This window comes from Mesoplodon mirus (assembly GCF_964341445.2).
Source record: "Mesoplodon mirus genome assembly, chromosome: 2".
In the NCBI taxonomy this organism is placed as follows: Eukaryota; Metazoa; Chordata; class Mammalia; order Artiodactyla; family Ziphiidae; genus Mesoplodon; species Mesoplodon mirus.
In genome coordinates, this window is record NC_138977.1 from 115,235,664 (window position 1) to 115,256,455 (window position 20,792).

The 20,792-nt window shown below is 37.9% G+C and overlaps 1 protein-coding gene across 2 annotated transcripts in view; it reads right to left on the bottom strand.

The window, feature by feature from the left end:
- RYR2 (ryanodine receptor 2) overlaps positions 1–20,792 on the bottom strand; it is a 729,440-nt gene that overhangs the window by 472,043 nt on the left and 236,605 nt on the right. For both annotated transcript variants that reach the window (XM_082634943.1, XM_082634944.1), the window contains exon 3: positions 654–758. In XM_082634943.1, coding sequence (XP_082491069.1) covers positions 654–758 — 105 coding nt within the window. The remainder of the gene's footprint in view (positions 1–653; positions 759–20,792) is intronic.

Sequence of the window (20,792 nt, forward strand, 5' to 3'; positions counted from 1 at the left end):
CCTCCTGCTTAATTCTAAAATTTAATGAATTGGCTAAGAATGGGTAGTAGCCCAGAAATCACTCACAGCATAGAATGGAACATAATTTAAATTACCAAATAAGCTTTCAAAGAAAAATGTTTGCATTAGGGGACAAAATAAAAATTTCACTTTTCAGAAGAAAATGATTAGCTCTTTGCAAAATTACAACTGACTAAAGCTGTAACACCATAATTTCGTTACTTCAAATATATGAGTGCCATGAAATTTTACTTGCCATAAAGAAGCTTAGGACACAGTCACATAGTTAGAGGCATTTGAGAATGAAATAAAGATTAATAACAACCATGCATAAAGCAATTAATTGAAAGAGTCAAAATAACAGCTCCAAAAACGTTAGAAACACAAATGCTCAAGGAGAAGATTCTATTGTAACCATTGACATAAGCATGAGTTTCAAGGACACAGATCACCCTGAGGATGGATTTTTTTAAGTTCTTTAAGACATCAACGATCTGCTGGATAAAGCAGAAAGGCAAGCTTAAGAAAATCACAACTAAAAGGCATTTACATATTTTGGTCAAAAGAAAATCTCCAAAACCTGTGAAAGAAATCATTCATATAGTAGCTGAGTTCATTAAAATACTGCAAGACAACATAAATTAAGTACTTACCCCTTGTGACTTCTCCACAGTGTTAGCCAGCATCTCCTGCAGGGCCCGGACAGACAGCGACTGTTCCAGCACAAAGGTGCAGATGGAGAGGTCTGGGGGAACATTCTGTGCAGAAAGAAGGAAAGCCGTCATCATCATCGTCGTCGTCATCATCATCATCATTATCATCACCACCACCACCACCATCATCATCAAGCATCCAGACCCAATTTACCTTATTATATACTTGTTTCTTTCACAGAAAGAATAAAGAGTAGTTGTCAATTCTCTAATATGAGCTCCCAAATCATCCAAATACATTGTCTATACCGCTCACACTTAATCCACATTTTAATTTATGGATAACTATAAGCTACCATTTATTGAGTGCCTCCTCTGATTAGGCACTGCACTTGGAGCTTTATCAATAACTCCTGTGGTCATCTACAGTAAAGATTATTACTATTATTGTGTGGACAAGAATATAGAGAAGTTAGGTTACTTTTCCAAAGTCACAATTACTAAATTTTTCAAGCCGGGACTAAAAAGCCAGATTTCTCTAACTCTAGAGCATTCATTTCTAGTCTATCAAGTACTTCGCTGATAAAAAATTAAAAGGACAGAAAAATACTTTACTCAAATTAACAGTGAAGTTAAGCAAATATAAAATTGACTGGTATAAAATATTGATTTACACAGTCTTGTCCTTATCCACAAAGACAATGATTAGCTTGTCTTCCTCAAGTTGGGTATCATATCCTCCAACTTCAGATGCAGTAATTTGACTTCTATTCAGTGTCTGCGTACTGCTTTATTTTCTCACTCATTCCTTTTCCTTTCTATTTCCTTCCATCAACTTCCATTCCAATCAAGTAATAACCCCATAAATTCTGAAAATCCCAACAAGTAACTACCAAGGAGGTGAAGGAAACAGGATAAGAACCGACTGTCAAGTTAGAGAGAACTATCCGAATTAGGAACAAATGCATTATTGTGCATGCATGCTTTTACTTTAGATAAACAGGATCCAGGAAGCAATCCAGCTGGGTATGGGAAGATGTTCAAAGGAGCATTTTCACAACAGAAGAACATTATAAATACATTAAACACAAAACACAAGTGAGAATATGTCTTCTTAAAAAGAACATTAGGAGGATAAATTGATAACTTGATGCAATGCATCAGAATTACAATTTACAGTGTTAAAGTATTTACTAAATTGAGCCACTACCAATAAAAAGATCCTTATCAGCAGAGAATAATGCTTTATGGTTTCTAGGAAAGATTAGGTACCAGGGTTCTAAAATTAAAGTTAAGATTATTTTATCAATAAAAGAAGCATATAATCACTAGTTACTCATACCCCACAAACCATCCTGGCACCCATGTTTTGCTTTGCTTTATTTTTTTAATGAACATTCGTTTTCTGAATTCCTCTATCCTCTTATCATGGGCTTCTGTGGCCCCCAGCCCAATTTCTTTCCATTCCTCCTCAAACTATCTCAGCTAGTAGTCAAAGGAAACTCTCAAATCTGGGTGCAGCTACTACTTTTATACTCTGAGGTAATGCAAGAAATTTTCACACGTTGAGGTATGGGGAAGTCATTCTGGCTTATACATGATTTGGCTTGAACTTCATGCTAACTGGAACAGTTAGCAATGCATGCATTGGTCTTTCAAATATGCAATGTACATCTGTTTTGACCATTTTTTTTAAATGCATTTACCAGATTGTTTAGAATGTCCACTTTGAAGATAGGAAATGGGGGCATTTTATCCCTACAATGCCAATGCTAGTACTCCTTCAAAGATGAGTTTCCCTTCCCAGACAGCAAGGTCATGCTGAGTTGCTGTGTATATGCTAATCTTTCTCTTTTGAAACCTTGAAGGGATGCACCCCTGTTTAATATTTGTCCTTTGTTCTCACAAGATATAAAACTGTGGTTCAGGCATTCAAAATGGAGCCAGATAGCCATTGTGCATGTGGTTTCAGACACATTCCTGCACTACTGAGAACTTGAATTTTCTGAACTGTATCAGACTCAGGGACTTCACCAGCCACTCTCAAAACAAGATCTGTTAGCAGCTGCCAGCTGCACCCTTATAGTCTCAAAGTCTCCCCTTGTAACATTCAACCATTTCAGACCTCAACCAATCCTGGCTTAACAAGCACCCTTACTTCTTGCCAGCTCCAATTATAATTGGCAAACCACTTATATAACTTTGTGGATTTTGCCTATATAAGCCTCCCCCCATTTTGTAGCCCAGAAGAACACGTTTCAAGTGTTTATTGAATCTGTCTCCTGGGCTATAGTCCTCAGTCTGGCTCAAATAAAACTCTTTTCTATTCCGATTATAGAATGTTTATTGATTGTTTCCACTGACAGCAGTCAGCCAGACAAGGGCTTTCTTTCCAAAATCCTCAGATAAAAGATTGGAAGCCTGGAAAGGGACTCTCTTCTACTGTGAAATTCAGGATAAGCTCTTTTAAATTTAATATTCTCAGTTTAACTACATTAATAACAACTTATCACACTAAGACAAATGCTACTGGGAAAAAATTGATTAAGGTAAGTGTTTATTCCATTCATATCCATTTAAACTGTGAGAGTTTGGAAGCTACACTTTGACATATAGCACTGGTAGAGAACTATATTAAGAAATGGTGTGCTAGTGAACCAATTTCTAAAAATAAAAAGCCTTGACTTGCCCATTTCTGTAGTGTAAATACTCCAACGATGGCTGGTTTCAAAGTATAAAAGTTTACAAATCAGCTCACAAAACTGCTAAATATGTAACAATTAGCTCTCAGGAAACTCTAAGAGCCATTGCCAACACACCACTGAACTGATTTCATGAATTGCTTTAGAATCAGTGTATTATAATAGTTAAGAGATTGGATTCTATAAACAGATCACCTAAGCAAGAATCCTGGCCTCACTACGTACAAGCTATTAACTTTTCTAGTCTTTAGTTTCCTTCCCTGAAAAATGGGATAATAATTATACCATCCTCATAGGGTTGCTGTGAAAAAATAAATGAGATAATCTAAGAGCTTATCACAGTGTCAAGACCATAACAAGAACTCAAAATAAGCGAGCCACTGTCATTAGTTAGTTTTGCATATTGTCATTTCTCTCCATTTGTGGCATTTATGAAGCACCACTCATTTCTTAAAATTGGTTCTTAAATGGATTCTGTTTTAGAGAAATCATGTTTGAAAAGTCAAAGCATTAACTATGCACCTGTTCATAACATCTAAAATGTTCTAGTTATTTTCAAGAAAAGGAACTTTCTGATAATATTGAAAAGTTTACATACTCGGTATATTTAAATTGTTTCCTACTTCACTTTAATCAAAATGTTAAAGTATGGGGCTTCCCTGGTAGCGCAGTGGTTGAGAGTCCGCCTGCCGATGCAGGGGACATGGGTTCGTGCCCTGGTCCGGGAGGATCCCACATACCACGGAGCAGCTGGGCCCGTGAGCCATGGCCGCTGGGCCTGCGTGTCCAGAGCCTGTGCTCCACAGTGGGAGAGGCCACAACAGTGAGAGGTCCGCGTACCGCAAAAAAAAAAAAAAAAAAGTTAAAGTATGAATCACTGGAATATCTTATTTACTTTAAAGATCCTTGAAAACCACATGGATCTGAAATGAATTAATCCTGGCAAACAAATTTCATTTTTTCACAGAGCAACATACTTGTTACAGATAGTGGGGTTTAACAGGAATAAATGAACAGACAATCAGCAAAGGCAATTCTCTCTCAGAGACTCTACCCATCTTTTTTTGGACCTGTCTTTATTGCTCTCTCTTTGCCCCCTCCCCCCTCAAAACACACATAAATGTAACAGAAAAGCTGAGCAGTTAAAAAAAGAAAAAAGTTTTACCCCTTTCAGTAAAACTTGAAACAACACAAATCAGAGCTTTGCACTGTTAGTTTCTTTTACTGGAAAGAAAAACGTCTGGTTGTTCTAGGCAACAGAATCATTACCAAAACTTCTTACTTTTCAAAAGTAACTACTTGTCACTTTTTAAAGTAAACTACTAAAAGTATTTCTTAATTTAGATGTATATTTCTTCAAATAACCCTGACATTTTTAGAGTTAAACCACACTGCAGCATTTATGTTAAGGCTTATTTCCCACTTCCCCAAAATAAAGTCGTCAGTGGAAAACAAAGGGTCTCATTCATTAATTAAAGATCAACTAAATGGCCCCTAACACCAGGCACAAGAGATAAAGTGTAACAGTCTATACAGCTGTAGTGGGAACTTCAATTCGCAAGCATTTGCATGTTACCATCTTTTCCTTAGTCTTTTTCTTTACTCAAGTACTATTACTGAGAATTTTAATTTTTAGAACTTCAACTTGAAAGAACTTTACGTGCCCTTACAATGAGTGTGCTCCCAAACCATGAAATAAACCCTTACGTATGTTTTACCTTACAGGTGCTTCAAAATAGACCACATCAGAACATGAAACAAAGAACTACTGCTCAGCCTGTACACCTACCTGCCTCTTAGACATTACACTTATTTTTCATACAAAATTAAACCAGAGAAAATATATACTTTGGTTTGTCTAAATGTGTATCTAGGCTGCTCAGAACCCAAAGCAGGCAGGCAGGAGGCTCATAATGCTCTTCATATGGAGACAAGACCAATTTGATAAGGATAGGTGTGTTTTGGCAAAGGTAACAAACCTTAAGCAAGCAGCATGGCTGTGTGTCTTCTCTTCTTTTTAAAATACAAACTGGTCCCCATTCTTCCCTGCCTGACAAACATTCCCTAATCTTACAGGTAAAAAAATTCTCAAGAATAACCACAACATAGCATCTGGCTTTGCTGGCACTGGAGAGCCTGTGTGAAATCAATTAGGTTTCCAACCGAGGTATCCATCGAACCATTTGGCATACACAGATGTATATGCCTAACTCACTTACAAACCTACTGAAACATGTCATTGACTTAACTGAACTGCAAACAATAATTTGGGGCTATATAAGCTACAGCAGACCACCTCTCTTGTTATCACTATGTACAAATTGCACACTAACATACCACTCCACTTTAAGGTCTTGATGCCTTTGCTCATACTTTTTTCTCCCTCAGCATGACATATCCATCTCCAGGTCTCCACCAGTGGAAAACTATTTCATATTTTTAAATCACACATAAATAAAATCACATATAAAAACATTTTCCTTGGTGAAAATTCAAACAATACTGAAAAATTTTTTTAATTCTCTCTTTCCAAATTTAATTATACATACTCTCCCTCCCAGGCATAACCACATGGGAGCTGGATAAGCTTTCAGATGTACATCTTTCCAGGCCTTTTTTTATTCATTTGCATACATATGTAAGCTCACATAGAAGTATATAGATTGGCTTTTCCCATTAACGGGCTCACTTTGTATAAATTACATATTTTAATTTATTAATATGTATTGACGATCATTTTCTGTTAATAGATCTCTATCTACTTCATTCTTCATGACAGCTAAAGGATCTAGACAAGCCATATGCCTCCTGAAGATTGGTTCAAGTTTAATACTATGAAACATTGTTATTCAACTAGGACCCTCACTCTCCCACCCCACCACGACCAGTCTAAAATGATGATTTGCAAAAGAAAGTGCTCAGTGTTTGAAGAGTTGACCTCAGACTACGATTTCACCTATTTCTGGAAAATTAAACAAACGCGCCTATAGGGATAAAGTAGTAACAGCCCTAATCGTGGATCTTTACTTTGGTTTTTGTTTTCATAATCCTAAGTTTCTAATACGAAGACAAGTTAATTTACCTTTTTACACTGCCTTTCAGTTTTGCACCAAATAACCTTCAGAGTAACACAGAGATATCTCAAAATGTATTTTGAAAATTAATGAGTTATTAACTTGATAGTTTGACAGCATAAGCAAATGGGCAGGTCACTGTACCAAAGGACATGGGATTCCGAGTCAATGCATAACCAGCCAAGGGATCCCAGGGAAATCAGTCTGAGTTTCCCCATCCATTAAGTGGCAATATACTTATCACACTTCACAGAAGAGTTCTGAAGTCCAAATAAGAAAAGCAAAGCAGTACAAACTAGAAAATCCCAACAAAATATAATTTTCTCTGCCTAATTAAAAAAAAATCTATCTCACATTGAAAGCCAGAATCACAGAGATATAAATTAAGAGAAAAGCTTGTCTTCTACCAAGAAATGTGAAGACAGGATTCTTTGGAGTGGAACAGATGGTCTGAAGTTGATGCAGGTTTGTTTATTCTCAGCCACCCATCTGCTGAGTGGCCTTGAGCAAGACACCATATCCACTGAGGGTCGTGCCCACAAGCTACGGAGATATCAAACTTCTCCAAAAAATAAAGTTGTTGTTGTTGCTTAAGTTGCCAACTGAAGACATGAAACAGGCAAAATCACACCTACCAAACAGGGCACGATATCCTTTAAAATGTTTGTATGTCCTACGATTCCAATATAATTATGATGCTGTATCCCACTGACTTATATGAACTACTTTAGAAAAGAAATATCAAGCTGGATATAAGGAAAATCTTAGTTCACTTTTTTCTCTTTATACGTCTTCAAAATTCCAATCATAACATTTCCCCAGCCTGGAAATGTGGTTATTGCCAGACTTTCACACTTTTCAGTGAGAGTTCATAGTTCCAGGTAGTTTTTCTTGTCATTTTTTTTTCTCTTCATCCCACTTTGCACCAAAGATTAACAGAACACTGTCTTAGAAAAGGAAATATGTAGCCTGCATCAATCACAGGATAAATTCTTTCTTCTTTCAGAGATCAGCTTTTGAAAGACAAGTTAAATGTGATCATAGCAGATGAAATGGATATGCCTGGGTTTCCCCACATCTCAAGCCTTTGAATCTCTTCAGAAAAGCTCAAGTCATTCCATGTGTCTCTCTTAACAACATAGGTCCAAGTCAGAAAGGATCTGTTAGCACGTTAAACAAGTGGTTAGCAGTACATCACCACTACAAAGAGCCACAGCTCTGTCAACTTAGCAGTGAATTATGAAAATCCCTAGTGAATTAATAGGGGTTCATATGATTTGCTCAGTGTTCATGTTTCTCCTTGGCATACATCTTCTGTAATACAATCTTCTTTAAACATCATATTAAGTAGATATGCCAATCTCCCTTATTTTTCTAATTATTTTAATATTCAGCTGACTCAAATGTGCCAGTGCAAATCTGGAGGTATACTAGTTTGACATTCCACCCTGCATGACCTCTCTCCTTCTAATATCATAACAGGAATACTGTATTAGGTCAACTCTGTTCACACGTATCTTAACTGGGAGCCACTGTTGGTGAGAACACACATATTTAGTATTTTGAAAGCAAGACACTCAAAAGGAAACCAAAGGAAAGGCTTTGGCTATGAATTAAGCCTCAAGATGATATGCAGGTATGTTAAAAATCACATGTGCTACTAATGATTCATTGGATGTAGCCTCCTGCTTTTGAACATTGCTAAGTCAAACCCATGTATCTGTCGCAATCTCAATAAAAGCTTAACAAACCAACTCTCCACACTCTAGGTGATGGACCACTTACCTAATTTGCATGTAAAGCACATAATTTCTAGTCATATATCACAATGATGTTCCAGGAAGTTGGGCTCAAATTGAGAAACCTGCTGTTAAAAAAGCCATGGCGCTTCACCACTAAATTCAGAGTTCAGAGCTCATTAAACATCTGAATAAACAGATGAATAAGCAAACCACAAGAAGAAATAAATCGGTGGAAATAGTGGAACCACCACTATAGTTCAACTACCCACAAATTACTTTGGAGCAAAGTTTCACTCTGCTCGAGTCTTTTTTTAAGTATTAGCAAAATAGGGACTTCCCTGGTGGTCCAGTGGCTAAGACACTGCGCTCCCTATGCAGGGGGCCCAGGTTTGATTCCTGGTCTGGGAACTAGATCCCGCATGCTACAACTAAGAGCCTGCATGCCGCAACTAAAAGATCCTGCGTGCCGCAGTTAAGACCCTGCGTGCCACAGCTAAGATCCAGTGGAGCCAAATAAATAAATAAATATTTTTTTTAAAAAAAGAATTAGCAAAATATATACATACTCATTACATATGTTGTAAGTAATTGGCAGTGTCATGATATCGAGTACACAAAAATAGTTTTGGCAAAAATAATGTATGGCCCAAGTATTTGTCAGATATCAGAGTCTGTGACATCTCAGCCTTGCCTCCCTGCAAGATCCCAGTGAACCACAGTGATCAAACTTGGTGGATCCCCCAGTGAAAATTTCCAGTGATCCGTAGAGTTGTCTTCGGGGAGTTCTGTGAAAAGGAGATTCAGGTAGAATCAATTCATAAGTTCGTTGCGTAAAAGCATTTGGGAAAAAAATCATTTTTACCGTAACCAGGTCAACCTAATCATCTGACATATGACCTCTGTCACAACATCCATACTGCCTTGTCTCATAATCTGCTTAAAGAAAGGGAACAATTCACACAAACTTGTGGATCCGGGCAATCAACAGCTTCTGCCTCACCTAGAGCACTACAAAAAGTCAAAAGGAGGAGAAAAAAACGAAGACGAGAATTATGGCTTCCACATCAAGTTATGCAGGCAAAGATGATGTCTTCAAATTTAATTAACGATGTAATACAGTGCCGATTTATTCAGGCGTAACATACAACCATCTCGCTCTTTGTGGGTATCTCATTCCATGAAAGTGTGCTGGATAATTCCATCTAAATTAATTTAAAATGGCAAGAGCTAAATTAATTACTCAGTATCAGTCTGAACAAATTAAGCTAGAATCAACTCAGTAATATCACTTGGAACCTCAAAACTGAAACTCCAAGCAAACTCAGATGGAGACAGTCAACACCCTGGAATTCTTACTAGGATTTTGCTCACATGGAATTCCCACACAGTTTCAAGAATTAAGAAATAACTGTGTAGACACAATTATGTAAATAATAATGGCTACATGACTTTTAAAGCATCCTCTGTGTGCTAGGTCTTAATTCTCACCACAACTCTATAAGAGAAGTATTATTATTACCTTCACTTTAGAAATGAGTAAATGGTGAGTGACAAAATTAAATGACTCGATCTAAACCAGAAACTATTAAGAGGCATATCTGCTTAGCCTAAAACCCATATATCACCTCGTCCCCCTCAAGGTAATATTAGCCTGATTATCAGCTGTTCTTTTTTTCTTTTTGTTTTCCTGTACATTTGTGGTAATAGTTTTATTATTGATAAATTAAACTTCAATGTGACAGTGTACGTGCTCTAAAAGAACTCACACACAGAATCAGAGCCATGAATACCACAGACTCCATGACTTTTGCTTGAGAGACATCTCATAAGTTTATAACCTGGTATGAGCCCCTCTGGCAATGTATTAGCAAAAGCAAAAGTGTAATGAGGCATTAAAATAGTGATCCTGGGTTTCCCTGGTGGCGCAGTGGTTGAGAGTCTGCCTGCTGATTCAGGGGACACGGGTTCGTGCCCCGGTCCGGGAAGATCCCACATGCCGTGGAGTGGCTGGGCCTGTGAGCCATGGCCTCTGAGCCTGCACGTCCGGAGCCTGTGCTCCGCAATGGGAGAGACCACAACAGTGAGAGGCCCGCGTACCGCAAAAAAAAAAAAAAAAAAAAATAGTGATCCTTCCTAGATGATGCCTTGTGGGTATATCTGGGTATAGGGATCTTTCCCTTGTTGTCTGAAGATATGAGTCATCATGTCAAAGGAAGATATGATATTTTCTGGTTGAAGAATCTTGACAAGAGAGGTATATAGTAGAATTAGAAAACTAAGTCAGGAGAGATAACTCAGGTATGTTATACAGAACTGAAACTAACACTGTATCTGTGAGACTTAACCCTGAAATAATGTTAGGTGATCTGGACATACTCCAGAGTCCTATTAATCCATATAATCTATAAACATATAGCTTAAGGTAACAGAATACAAATACAGTTTGGGTGACCAAAAATTCCATCTCACCTAACACATAATTTAGTTCAGAAGGGAGTTATCAGTAACACAAAGAAATAACACAAAGGATATTTTAAGGAAGGTAACTCTAGCAGCTGTGTACATGATGTATGAAAGCCACAGTGTGACACTATTTATGTTCAAGGATCAATTCAGGAAAGATAAAAAGACTTAATGAGCTACATTTTTTAAAGAAATTATGGGGACTTCTCCTTATGGCTGAGTGAGGAGGCTGGCAAATCCTCTCCCTAAAAAGCAAGCTGGATAAAATAGACAAGAATAACCTTTTAGAGCTGTGGGACTTAACCAGAGGCATAAAAAAATATAACAAACTTCTAGGCTTGAAAACTGCTGAACTTCAGGTAAGAACAGTAAGAGTCTGTGGTGGTATTTCTGAAGGCTGCTCCCATCTCCCCACAGCTCAGCTGATGTGCAGCTCCTGCAGGAATGTGGTGTGAGTAGTCTGGGAGGACCAGAAGCTGTGCCACCTTATGAAAGGGGGCTCGCTTGATTTGGAGCAGATGCCATGCACAATGCACTGTATGTGAAACTGACACTTTCCAGGGAAACTCAACAGCTCTTCTAGCCTTACTCAGTATATTCCTGACTGAAGTTGAAGCATGCAGAGTAATTCCAAACTATTCACACACTCCCGGCTAACTATGAAGTAGCATGTACATAAGAAAGACACAAAGAACTCGCAGATAGCAAATCTGGAACAGATTTTAGATAACATGAACTTTTCATGTGCTTCTCTACCCATACACAGGTTCATATGCAGAGAACAGAACTGTTACTGTTTGAAGTACCTGAGTGCAACCTCTGTACAATCACTGCCTTAACTCTAAGCTATGCAGAAACAGGGTAACCTTTAAGAAGCAGGCTAAAATAAAAGAATGAAAACAAATCGATCTGTGACATCAATGACAACACATCATAGGGGGGACATCTCACAGGCAAGTTACTAAACAATAAACAAACCAACAAAAATAGGAACAACCACCTTCTTAGCCCAGGCAAGTTACTAAACAACAAACAAACAAACAAAAACCGGAACAACAACCTTCAGTGGAGAAATACCAGAATTTATAGTTCCTACAATATATTACCTAAGAGTCCAGTTTTAACAAAAAGAAAAGTGGCACAGGCAAAGAAACAAAAAAACAGGAAAGTGTAACCTATACTGAGAGAAAAAAGTCAAGAGAAACTGTCAGTGAGTATCCCCAGATGTTGAAATTAGCAGATAAAGGCTTCAAAGAAAACTTTAGACATACAAATAGGGACTTCCTTCATGGTGCAGTGGTTAAGAATTCACCTGCCAATGCAGGGGACATGGGTTTGATCCCTGGTCCGGGAAGATCCCACATGCCGCGGAGCAACTAAGCCCGAGTGCCACAACTACTGAGCCTGCGCGCCTAGAGCCCATGTTCTGCAACAAGAGAAGCCACTACAATGAGAAGCCCGTGCACCACAATGAAGGGTAGACCCCACTTGCTGCAACTAAAGAAAGCCCGTGCACAGCAACAAAGACCCAACGCAGCCAAAAATAAATAAAATAAAATAAAGTTTAAAAAAGCATACAAATATATTTAAAGAACTACAAGAAAAATGCTTAGAGAAATAAAGAAACGTATGATAATAATTAGTCAATGAAAAGAAATGCTCAATAAAGATACAGGAGTTACACAAAGAGAAACAAATGGATTTGAGTATAATAACTAAAATAATAAATATGCTAGAGGGGTCCAACAGCAGATTTAAAATGAAAGGACAAAGAATCAATGAACTCAAAGATCATTTAACAGAAATTATTCAATCAGAAATATACAGAGAAAAAAAAACAGGAAAAAAATTAAATGAGCCTCAAAAACCTATGGAATAGGGCTTCCCTGGTGGCGCAGTGGTTGAGAGTCCGCCTGCCGATGCAGGGGACACGGGTTCGTTCCCCGGTCCGGGAAGATCCCACATGCCGTGGAGCAGCTAGGCCCGTGAGCCATGGCCGCTGAGCCTGTGCTCCACAACGGCAGAGGCCACAACAGTGAGAGGCCCGCGTACCGCAAAAAAAAAAAAAAGATTGTAACATGTGAAGTGATGGATGTTAATTGGCTTGATTGTGATAATCATTTCACAATGTATACACATATCAAAACACCACATTTTACACCTTAAACATATACAATTTTGATCTGTCAATTACAACATCAATAAAGCTGGGGGGAAAATCCCATTGCCTAATAAATTAAGACCAAGTTCCCCTAGCTGGTATTCATATTCTGGATCCAACCTAATTTTCTAACCTACATTAAATGCTTACTATAATAGACTAAATTAGATAATTCTCTACTTTTCACAAATACATTTCATCTTCCCATCTTTGGCCTTTGTCCAATTTCTACTCATCCTTCAACTCCAAGCTCAAATACAACCACATCCATGAAGCATCTCGTGATGACCCAAACTGCCACGTATTACACCAATTTGTACGCAACGTATCTTTCATACTCCTTTGTAAGCTAATGAGACAGTGTTACGCTCCATAATGCCTTACTTCTTATGTACTTTGTTGAATATTCTTAATAGTGCTGCCTGTGCCTCACAGAAAAGTCCATTAAAGAGAAAGCATTTTTGTGACATGACACCTGTACCATCGCATTGCAAATAAACCACTGAAAAAATATTTGTAAATAAGCCCTAGAAATATTTTAAGTTATTTTTAAAATATTAACTGATGAGTTTTCAATAATGTAGCTATGATTTATCAAAGATAAACATATGTTAAAATAATGCAAATACTAACTGTAATATTTTGATGATGGTCTAAAAATTCTAACTTATGCTGATTGGAAAAAATATCTTCATAGGGCCGAACATTAAGCAATCAAAATCATCTACACAGAATTTAAATGCATTATTTCAGGACCCTCTACTGTAGGAAATGAAATAAGATTCATACACACCCAATCCACTCACATGTAGGTTACCAACCTGAAAGATTCATTGGATCTTTACAGGAATAAATTCTTTGGTGATAAAAATTACACACTTCTAAATCTTTTATTTGGCAAGTACCACAACAGACTTGAATGTCTGATGCCAGGTTTAATCCTAGTAAAGAGATTTAATGATAAAATCACCCATTAAAGTAACCATCCATCTATTTTCTACAAGCTAATCACGTTTATATTAACTTCATCCACATTAACCACAGTTTATGTTTATACCCATAAGTGGTTGAAGAATGAATGACCTAGTTATTTAAGTTTTGGTGTCTGCTGAAATGCATCTTTGTTAGACTGATCTCATTTCCTGCGGAAACCAATTTCATTTCCTTTATGACAGAGCACCAGGCCAGAATGGCAAGTGAACAGCAAGCAACATGAAGTACCAGGAACTTCAGGAAAACCTCCATCTCTGTTCAACGAAACATTCCCATCATTAAGCATTAACTTGCTCAAACTTTTACAGGTTACACCTGTAACACTAACCAACTTAAACAGTTCACAGTGAATTGATATATGCTCAATAAAACTAGCAACTTAGTTGTCATAGTATGCTCAAATTCAGATTAGCAGTCTGAGTACCTGTAAGGCTACTACCACGTTTTACCTATGTAACTTTAAACCTTTAGCTAGAAACACATTTTTAAAGGACAATATAAAAACTCAACTTCTTAAGTAAAGCTTTATCTTCAAGGATGCCTAATTGGGATATGTAAATGTATACTGGCCTTTGAAAATTCATGTTGAAATGTGAAATACTTTTTTTTTTTTTTTGCGGTATGCGGGCCTCTCACTGTTGTGGCCTCTCCCGTTGCAGAGCACAGGCTCCGGACGCGCAGGCTCAGCGGCCATGGCTCACGGGCCTAGCCGCTCCGCGGCATGTGGGATCTTCGCGGACCGGGGCACGAACCCGTGTCCCCTGCATCGGCAGGCGGACTCTCAACCACTGCGCCACCAGGGAAGCCCCATGAAATACTTTTTGCTTTTCTGAATTTGACTTCTAAATTTGATTTTCCCACTAACTTATTTATACAGTCTTTCAAAAGAATTTTTGAAAATTTTATTCAAAGTGGAATGTTGGGATCTGGTTCAGAAACTCATCAGGAAATCAACAATATGATGGTAGACAACCACTGAAAGAAAAAAAATGAAATAAAACACAATGCTGTGAAACATCTAAGGTTAATTTCAGGGACCTCAAGCAGGAGTATTTCATTAAGTTAGAAACTGGAGTAGATATTAGTAGTCTCCAAACCTCTTTCCCTGTACACTGTATATTACTTTCCTAATGCCGCTGTAACAAATTACCACACATTTAAGGCAATACAAATTTATTCTCTTACAGCCCTAGAGGTCAGAAATCTGAAACCATTGGGCTAAAGTCAAGATGCGAGCAAGGCTGATTCTTCCTGGAGGCTCTGAAGGGAGAATCTGGTACCCTGCCTTTTCCAGCTTCTAGCGGCCACCTACATTCCTCGGCTTGTGGCCCCTTCCTCCAACTCCAAAGCACGTGACTCTAATATCCACTTCAGTTTTCACATCCCCTTCTCCTCTTTTTTAGTCAAATCTCTCTGAGCCTCCCTCTTATGAGGACACTTGTGAATACAGTTAGAATTTACCAACATAATCCAGGACAATCTCCTATTGTCAAGATCCTTAACTTGCATCTGGAAAGTCTCTTTTCCCATATAATGCATTCACAGCTTGCAGGGACTAGGAACTGGATATTGGTGGCAGCAATTCAGCCTACCATATATTCTATAAGCAAATATTTTGAACATTTATTTGCAAAAAGGAGCATATTAAAATGTTATTTTCATCACAGATCTGTACTCCAGTACTTACATATATTACAAAAGATTAAAAACGAAAATTAATATGATAAACAATATTTTCTATAAATTTTATTATAATTATAATATAATAAATCATTTTTTGCTTGGGTTATGAATATAATGTGACTAAATATGCTTCATTATTTTTAAAACCTTAAGATTTAAACTTTGTGATACAATAATAGGAAGGCTGCTTTCAAGTTCAGTCTATCTCAATAATTTATTTTAATGGCTTTTGAAATTGCAAAAGAAATAGACATTTCTCCAAAGAAGATATACAGACTGCCAACAAACACATGAAAGAATGCTCAACATCATTAATCATTAGAGAAATGCAAATCAAAACTACAATGAGATATCATCTCACACCAGTCAGAATGGCCATCATCAAAAAATCTAGAAACAGGGCTTCCCTGGTGGCACAGTGGTTGAGAGTCCACCTGCCAATGCAGGGGACATGGGTTTGTGCCCCTGTCCGGGAGGATCCCACGTGCCGCGGAGCGGCTGGGCCCGTGAGCCATGGCCGCTGGGCCTGCGCGTCCGGAGCCTGTGCTCCGCAGCGGGAGAGGCCACAACAGTGAGAGGCCTGCGTAACCGCAAAAAAAAACACCAAAAACAAAAAAATCTAGAAACAATAAATGCTGAAGAGGGTGTGGAGAAAAGGAAACACTCTTGCACTGCTGGTGGGAATGTGAATTGGTACAGCCACTATGGAGAACAGTATGGAGGTTCCTTAAAAAACTACAAATAGAACTACCATATGACCCAGCAATCCCACTACTGGGCTTATACCCTGAGAAAACCATAATTCAAAAAGAGTCAAGTACCAAAATGTTCATTGCAGCTCTATTTACAATAGCCCGGAGATGGAAACAACCTAAGTGTCCAGCATCGGATGAATGGATAAAGAAGATGTGGCACATATATACAATGGAATATTACTCAGCCATAAAAAGAAACAAAATTGAGCTATTTGTAATGAGATGGATGGACCTAGAGTCTGTCATACAGAGTGAAGTAAGTCAGAAAGAGAAAGACAAATACCGTATGCTAACACATATATATGGAATTAAAAAAAAATGGTCATGAAGAACCTAGGGGTAAGACAGGAATAAAGATAAAGACCTACTAGAGAATGGACTTGAGGATATGGGGAGGGGGAAGGGTAAGCTGTGACAAAGCGAGAGAGTGGCATGGACATATATACACTACCAAACGTAAAACAGATAGCTAGTGGGAAGCAGCCTCATAGCACAGGGAGATCAGCTCGGTGCTTTGTGACCACCTAGAGGGGTGGGATAGGGAGGGTGGGAGGGAGGGAGACACAAGAGGGAAGAGATATGGGAACATATGTATATGTATAACTGATTCACTTTGTTATAAAGCAGACACTAACACACCATTGTAGAGCAATTATACTCCAATAAAGATGTAAAAAAAAAAAAGTCACAAACATGCACAGATCCAAATGGAAAAGAATTCATTCTAATCCACCAATTAGAAAAGGATTTTGTTGAAATTCAGCTACTAACTCTCCATTTTGCCTGTTGTCAGTCACTTCTTAAACTAAACACACAATGTTTTATTTTTATATTTTTAACAAATGGATTCAAATTTCACTTTACCTCATTATTTAAACAATTAGAAAATTTGACATTCACGTTTTTTAAAGTCTGCTTATGTCAGAGATTACATACATGACACATTTAGATCATTTTCAGCAATATACTGATGTAATTTAAAAAAACATACTCAAACATCCATTTTCAAAATGTTCTCTCCATGGTAAGATTACTTGGAAAACAGGTGCTTTTTCATTGTAAAAAATGTCATTTTCACCCTGGAAATATCTCCAAGGGAATATGCTATGAAAAGCTCCCCATCATCAATCACTGCAAGTCTGAAACAGTTGATTTTTTTGTAAAATTAAACCTTCAAATTAAGTACTTGGCCACAAAATTACAAGAAGACTGTCCATGGTGTAGCCACTGCACATCTCATTTTAAAGTACTACTAAAGAACCTGCTATATAAAAAATAAATTAAATAAAATTCAAAAATAAATAAATAAAGTACTATTAAGATTTTATATTCTGGCTCCAACTTCTTTGCTTCAATAGCTTGCCTAAGAAAGAAAGTGTGAATTCCATGTAAGGAGCTAATTCTGTGAACTTACCCAAGATTCTCATTTTATTTCTGGTCAAGCAGCCACTCCATTAGTAGTTATATCTGCCCATTTTCCTTCATCAACACCATCCTCATCCTCCCCAAATCCTTGCTTTTGCAAGAGACTTTTTCACTATTGAGAACACAATTTTCTCCGTAATATTTCAAAATGTTTTTTAAAAGTAGCTCTTAAGGATTTTCATTATTGAAACAAAATCAATGCAATTCTATGGCCCATCTCCCATGCTGCATAATAGTCCTAATACTTCTTTCACTTTTTATTCAGCAATGCTTTCCATATGTCTTCCAGCAATATTTCTTAGCACAAAAATGCATCTTTGTGTGTGACATGGTTTCCTAGTATTACTGATATTTCGGCCAATTTTAAGATAGTAAGTGTTTTCCCCCCCAGAATGTGACTTTTTGCCTTCCGCTTTTAAAGAAGACACAATAAGAAGCTGCTAGATATTTTTCAGGGACATTGCAAGTCATGAAACTCAAACCTCATGATCTAAATATTTGGTTTCCTTGTGCACATGTGTAAAAATCTCACTAGGATATGTACATAGGAGTGAATATCTTAAGTTAGTGTGCGCACACCTTCAATTTTATTAAATAGCCACAGTTTTCCAGTATACATTCCTACCAGAGTTGGGTGGAAATTCCTATTGTTCCACATTCTCACCAACAATAATACTCCCAATCTGTGAAATGATCCTTCATTGTGCTTTTAATTTGTATTTCCCCAGTTAATAATGAGGCTTGATAATGTTTTCATATTATAATGGTCCATTCGTATTTCCTTTTCTGTGAAATGCCCGTTCACTTGTATCTCTTTTTTTCTCTGGTCATCATTCACATAGATAGGAATAATCTATGTATTCTGGATACTTCTAGGTCTCAAATTTTATGCTTTGGTATGCAACAAACCAAATAATAAAACTAGGTTTTCCTTTGAGTGTCTATACTTTTTACTTTGCTGTTAAAATACATTTTCATAGGGCTTCCCTGGTGGCGTAGTGGTTGAGAGTATCTGCCGATGCAGGGGACACAGGTTCATGCCCCGGTCCGGGAGTATCCCACATGCTGCGGAGCGGCTGGGCCCGTGAGCCATGCCACTGAGTCTGCACGTCCGGAGCCTGTGCTCCACAACGGGAGAGGCCGCAACAGTGAGAGGCCCGTGTACCGCAAAAAAAAAAAAAAAAAATAGTATGCTACAAACAATATTTCTAACTCTCATGAAAACACAAGAAACTAAATATTCTAATATTTGCAACCTTGAGTTGTACAGGGATAAGAGGTGTGTATTTAGTTAAGGAAGGTCTCAGGGGAGTATAAGGTAGAGAATAGCATAGGTATTTTTTCAGTCTCCAAGTAGAATTTTAATTATGACATTATAATTTTAAAACCCTATTAATTATTCAATTCAATTTACCGGTGTTTAAAGACTATATGACAATTCACTGGTCACTACAAAGTTAGTTTATATTTAAATCAAAGCCATGTGTCACAAGCTACATTCTCATTCCCTGTAACATTTATAGGTTCGTTACATGTTCCCTTGGGGAAACAGAAGTTCTTACCAATTCAATTCCACAAACATTTAGTGAGTAATTACGATGTGCCAGGAACTCTGGTTTTCCATTAAATTTACTTCTATTATTATAAGACAGTTATAAAGACTTGGTTACAACTTGGACTGATTGGCAGAAAACTCAACAGATTTCACTGGTGTCATGATGTCCTCAGCATTGAGAGAATAAAGCTGAAACTCTCCAATAAGCTCGTTAAGTGTGTATTTTATCAAAAATGTGGAAAAGTCACATGTATCCCTGATGTCATCAATTAATTCTCTACCATCCCTATAACTACTAGCTGATGACTAACTATTAAGGGCATTATCTGAAAAATTAGGAGAGAAGCACTTTGTCTAACACAGCACTGAAGATCTCATTTTCTTTTGTGAATTGCCAATAACTCATAACAGTCAGTGAACATACAGGATCACTGAGAAGTTTACAGTGCAGCAGGGCTACACTCAATATGTTACCAACAAGGGTATCATTTAAGCCTCACCCATTTTTAGAAATAAGAGATCAGACAAATACTAAAATTAACATATACCTACATGTCAACTGGGATACAAAAGGAAGTACAGCTGACCCCCTTTCCCAAACAGCCTTTTTTTTTTTTTTTTTTTTTTTTTTTTTGCGGTACGCGGGCCTCTCACTGTTGTGGCCTCTCCCGTTGCGGAGCACAGGCTCTGGATGCGCAGGCTCAGCGGCCATGGCTCACGGGCCTAGCCACTCCACGGCATGTGGGATCTTCCTGGACCGGGGCACGAACCCGTGTCCCCTGCATTGGCAGGCGGACTCTCAACCACTGCGCCACCAGGGAAGCCCCCAAACAGCCATGTTTAATAGACTAAGAGACTGCAGAAAATTAAAGGAGTACAATAATAATCAAAGGGGAAAAACACTAACTAAAGTAACCAGATTGCCAGTCAGGCAGAGAAATTCTAATGGCTCTGTTAGTGATGACTCACACCTCCCTTAACCGAAACAATAGGGAAGAAACCTCTTAAATATCCACTGTCCATATATCATTTTGTCACAATCTCTCAGCAATCTTCAGTAAGCCTCCCCTATGTGATAGCGCTTCCCTATATTACAGCCAAGGCAGAGGAAGTGCTTCTTGTCAGGTGACTTGTTCAAATCCAAAGAGGGAGGAAGTGAAAACCCTCACCTAAAATCTGGGTCCCCCAAAGTCAAGCGCAACATTTCCTCTCCTCCACCTTGCAGATGTGAATACCACGGGTCAACTGTATTCTTCAACTTGAGAAATAAAGCGAGAGCTGGCATCTCAGCAAAGGAAATTATTTTCCAAACATTATTCCAGGTTAGACCTTTGGTTTGTGCTTTCCATTCTAGCAATTTAAAACACATTATGAATTTGTCCGCAGCTCCACAGCCCTTAGCATAATTAAAACCCGTTCGTTTGGTTCACAGTATAATAATTAGTTTGGTTCACCACGTGTGCTGTGAAAACATATTCACCTAAAAGCTCCTAGGAGGACATTAAATATTCACAACCCTCAATAAAAACTTAGCAGAACATGTCAAAGTATAAAACTTTTTATTAGCAGATGTTGTAACTCACCCC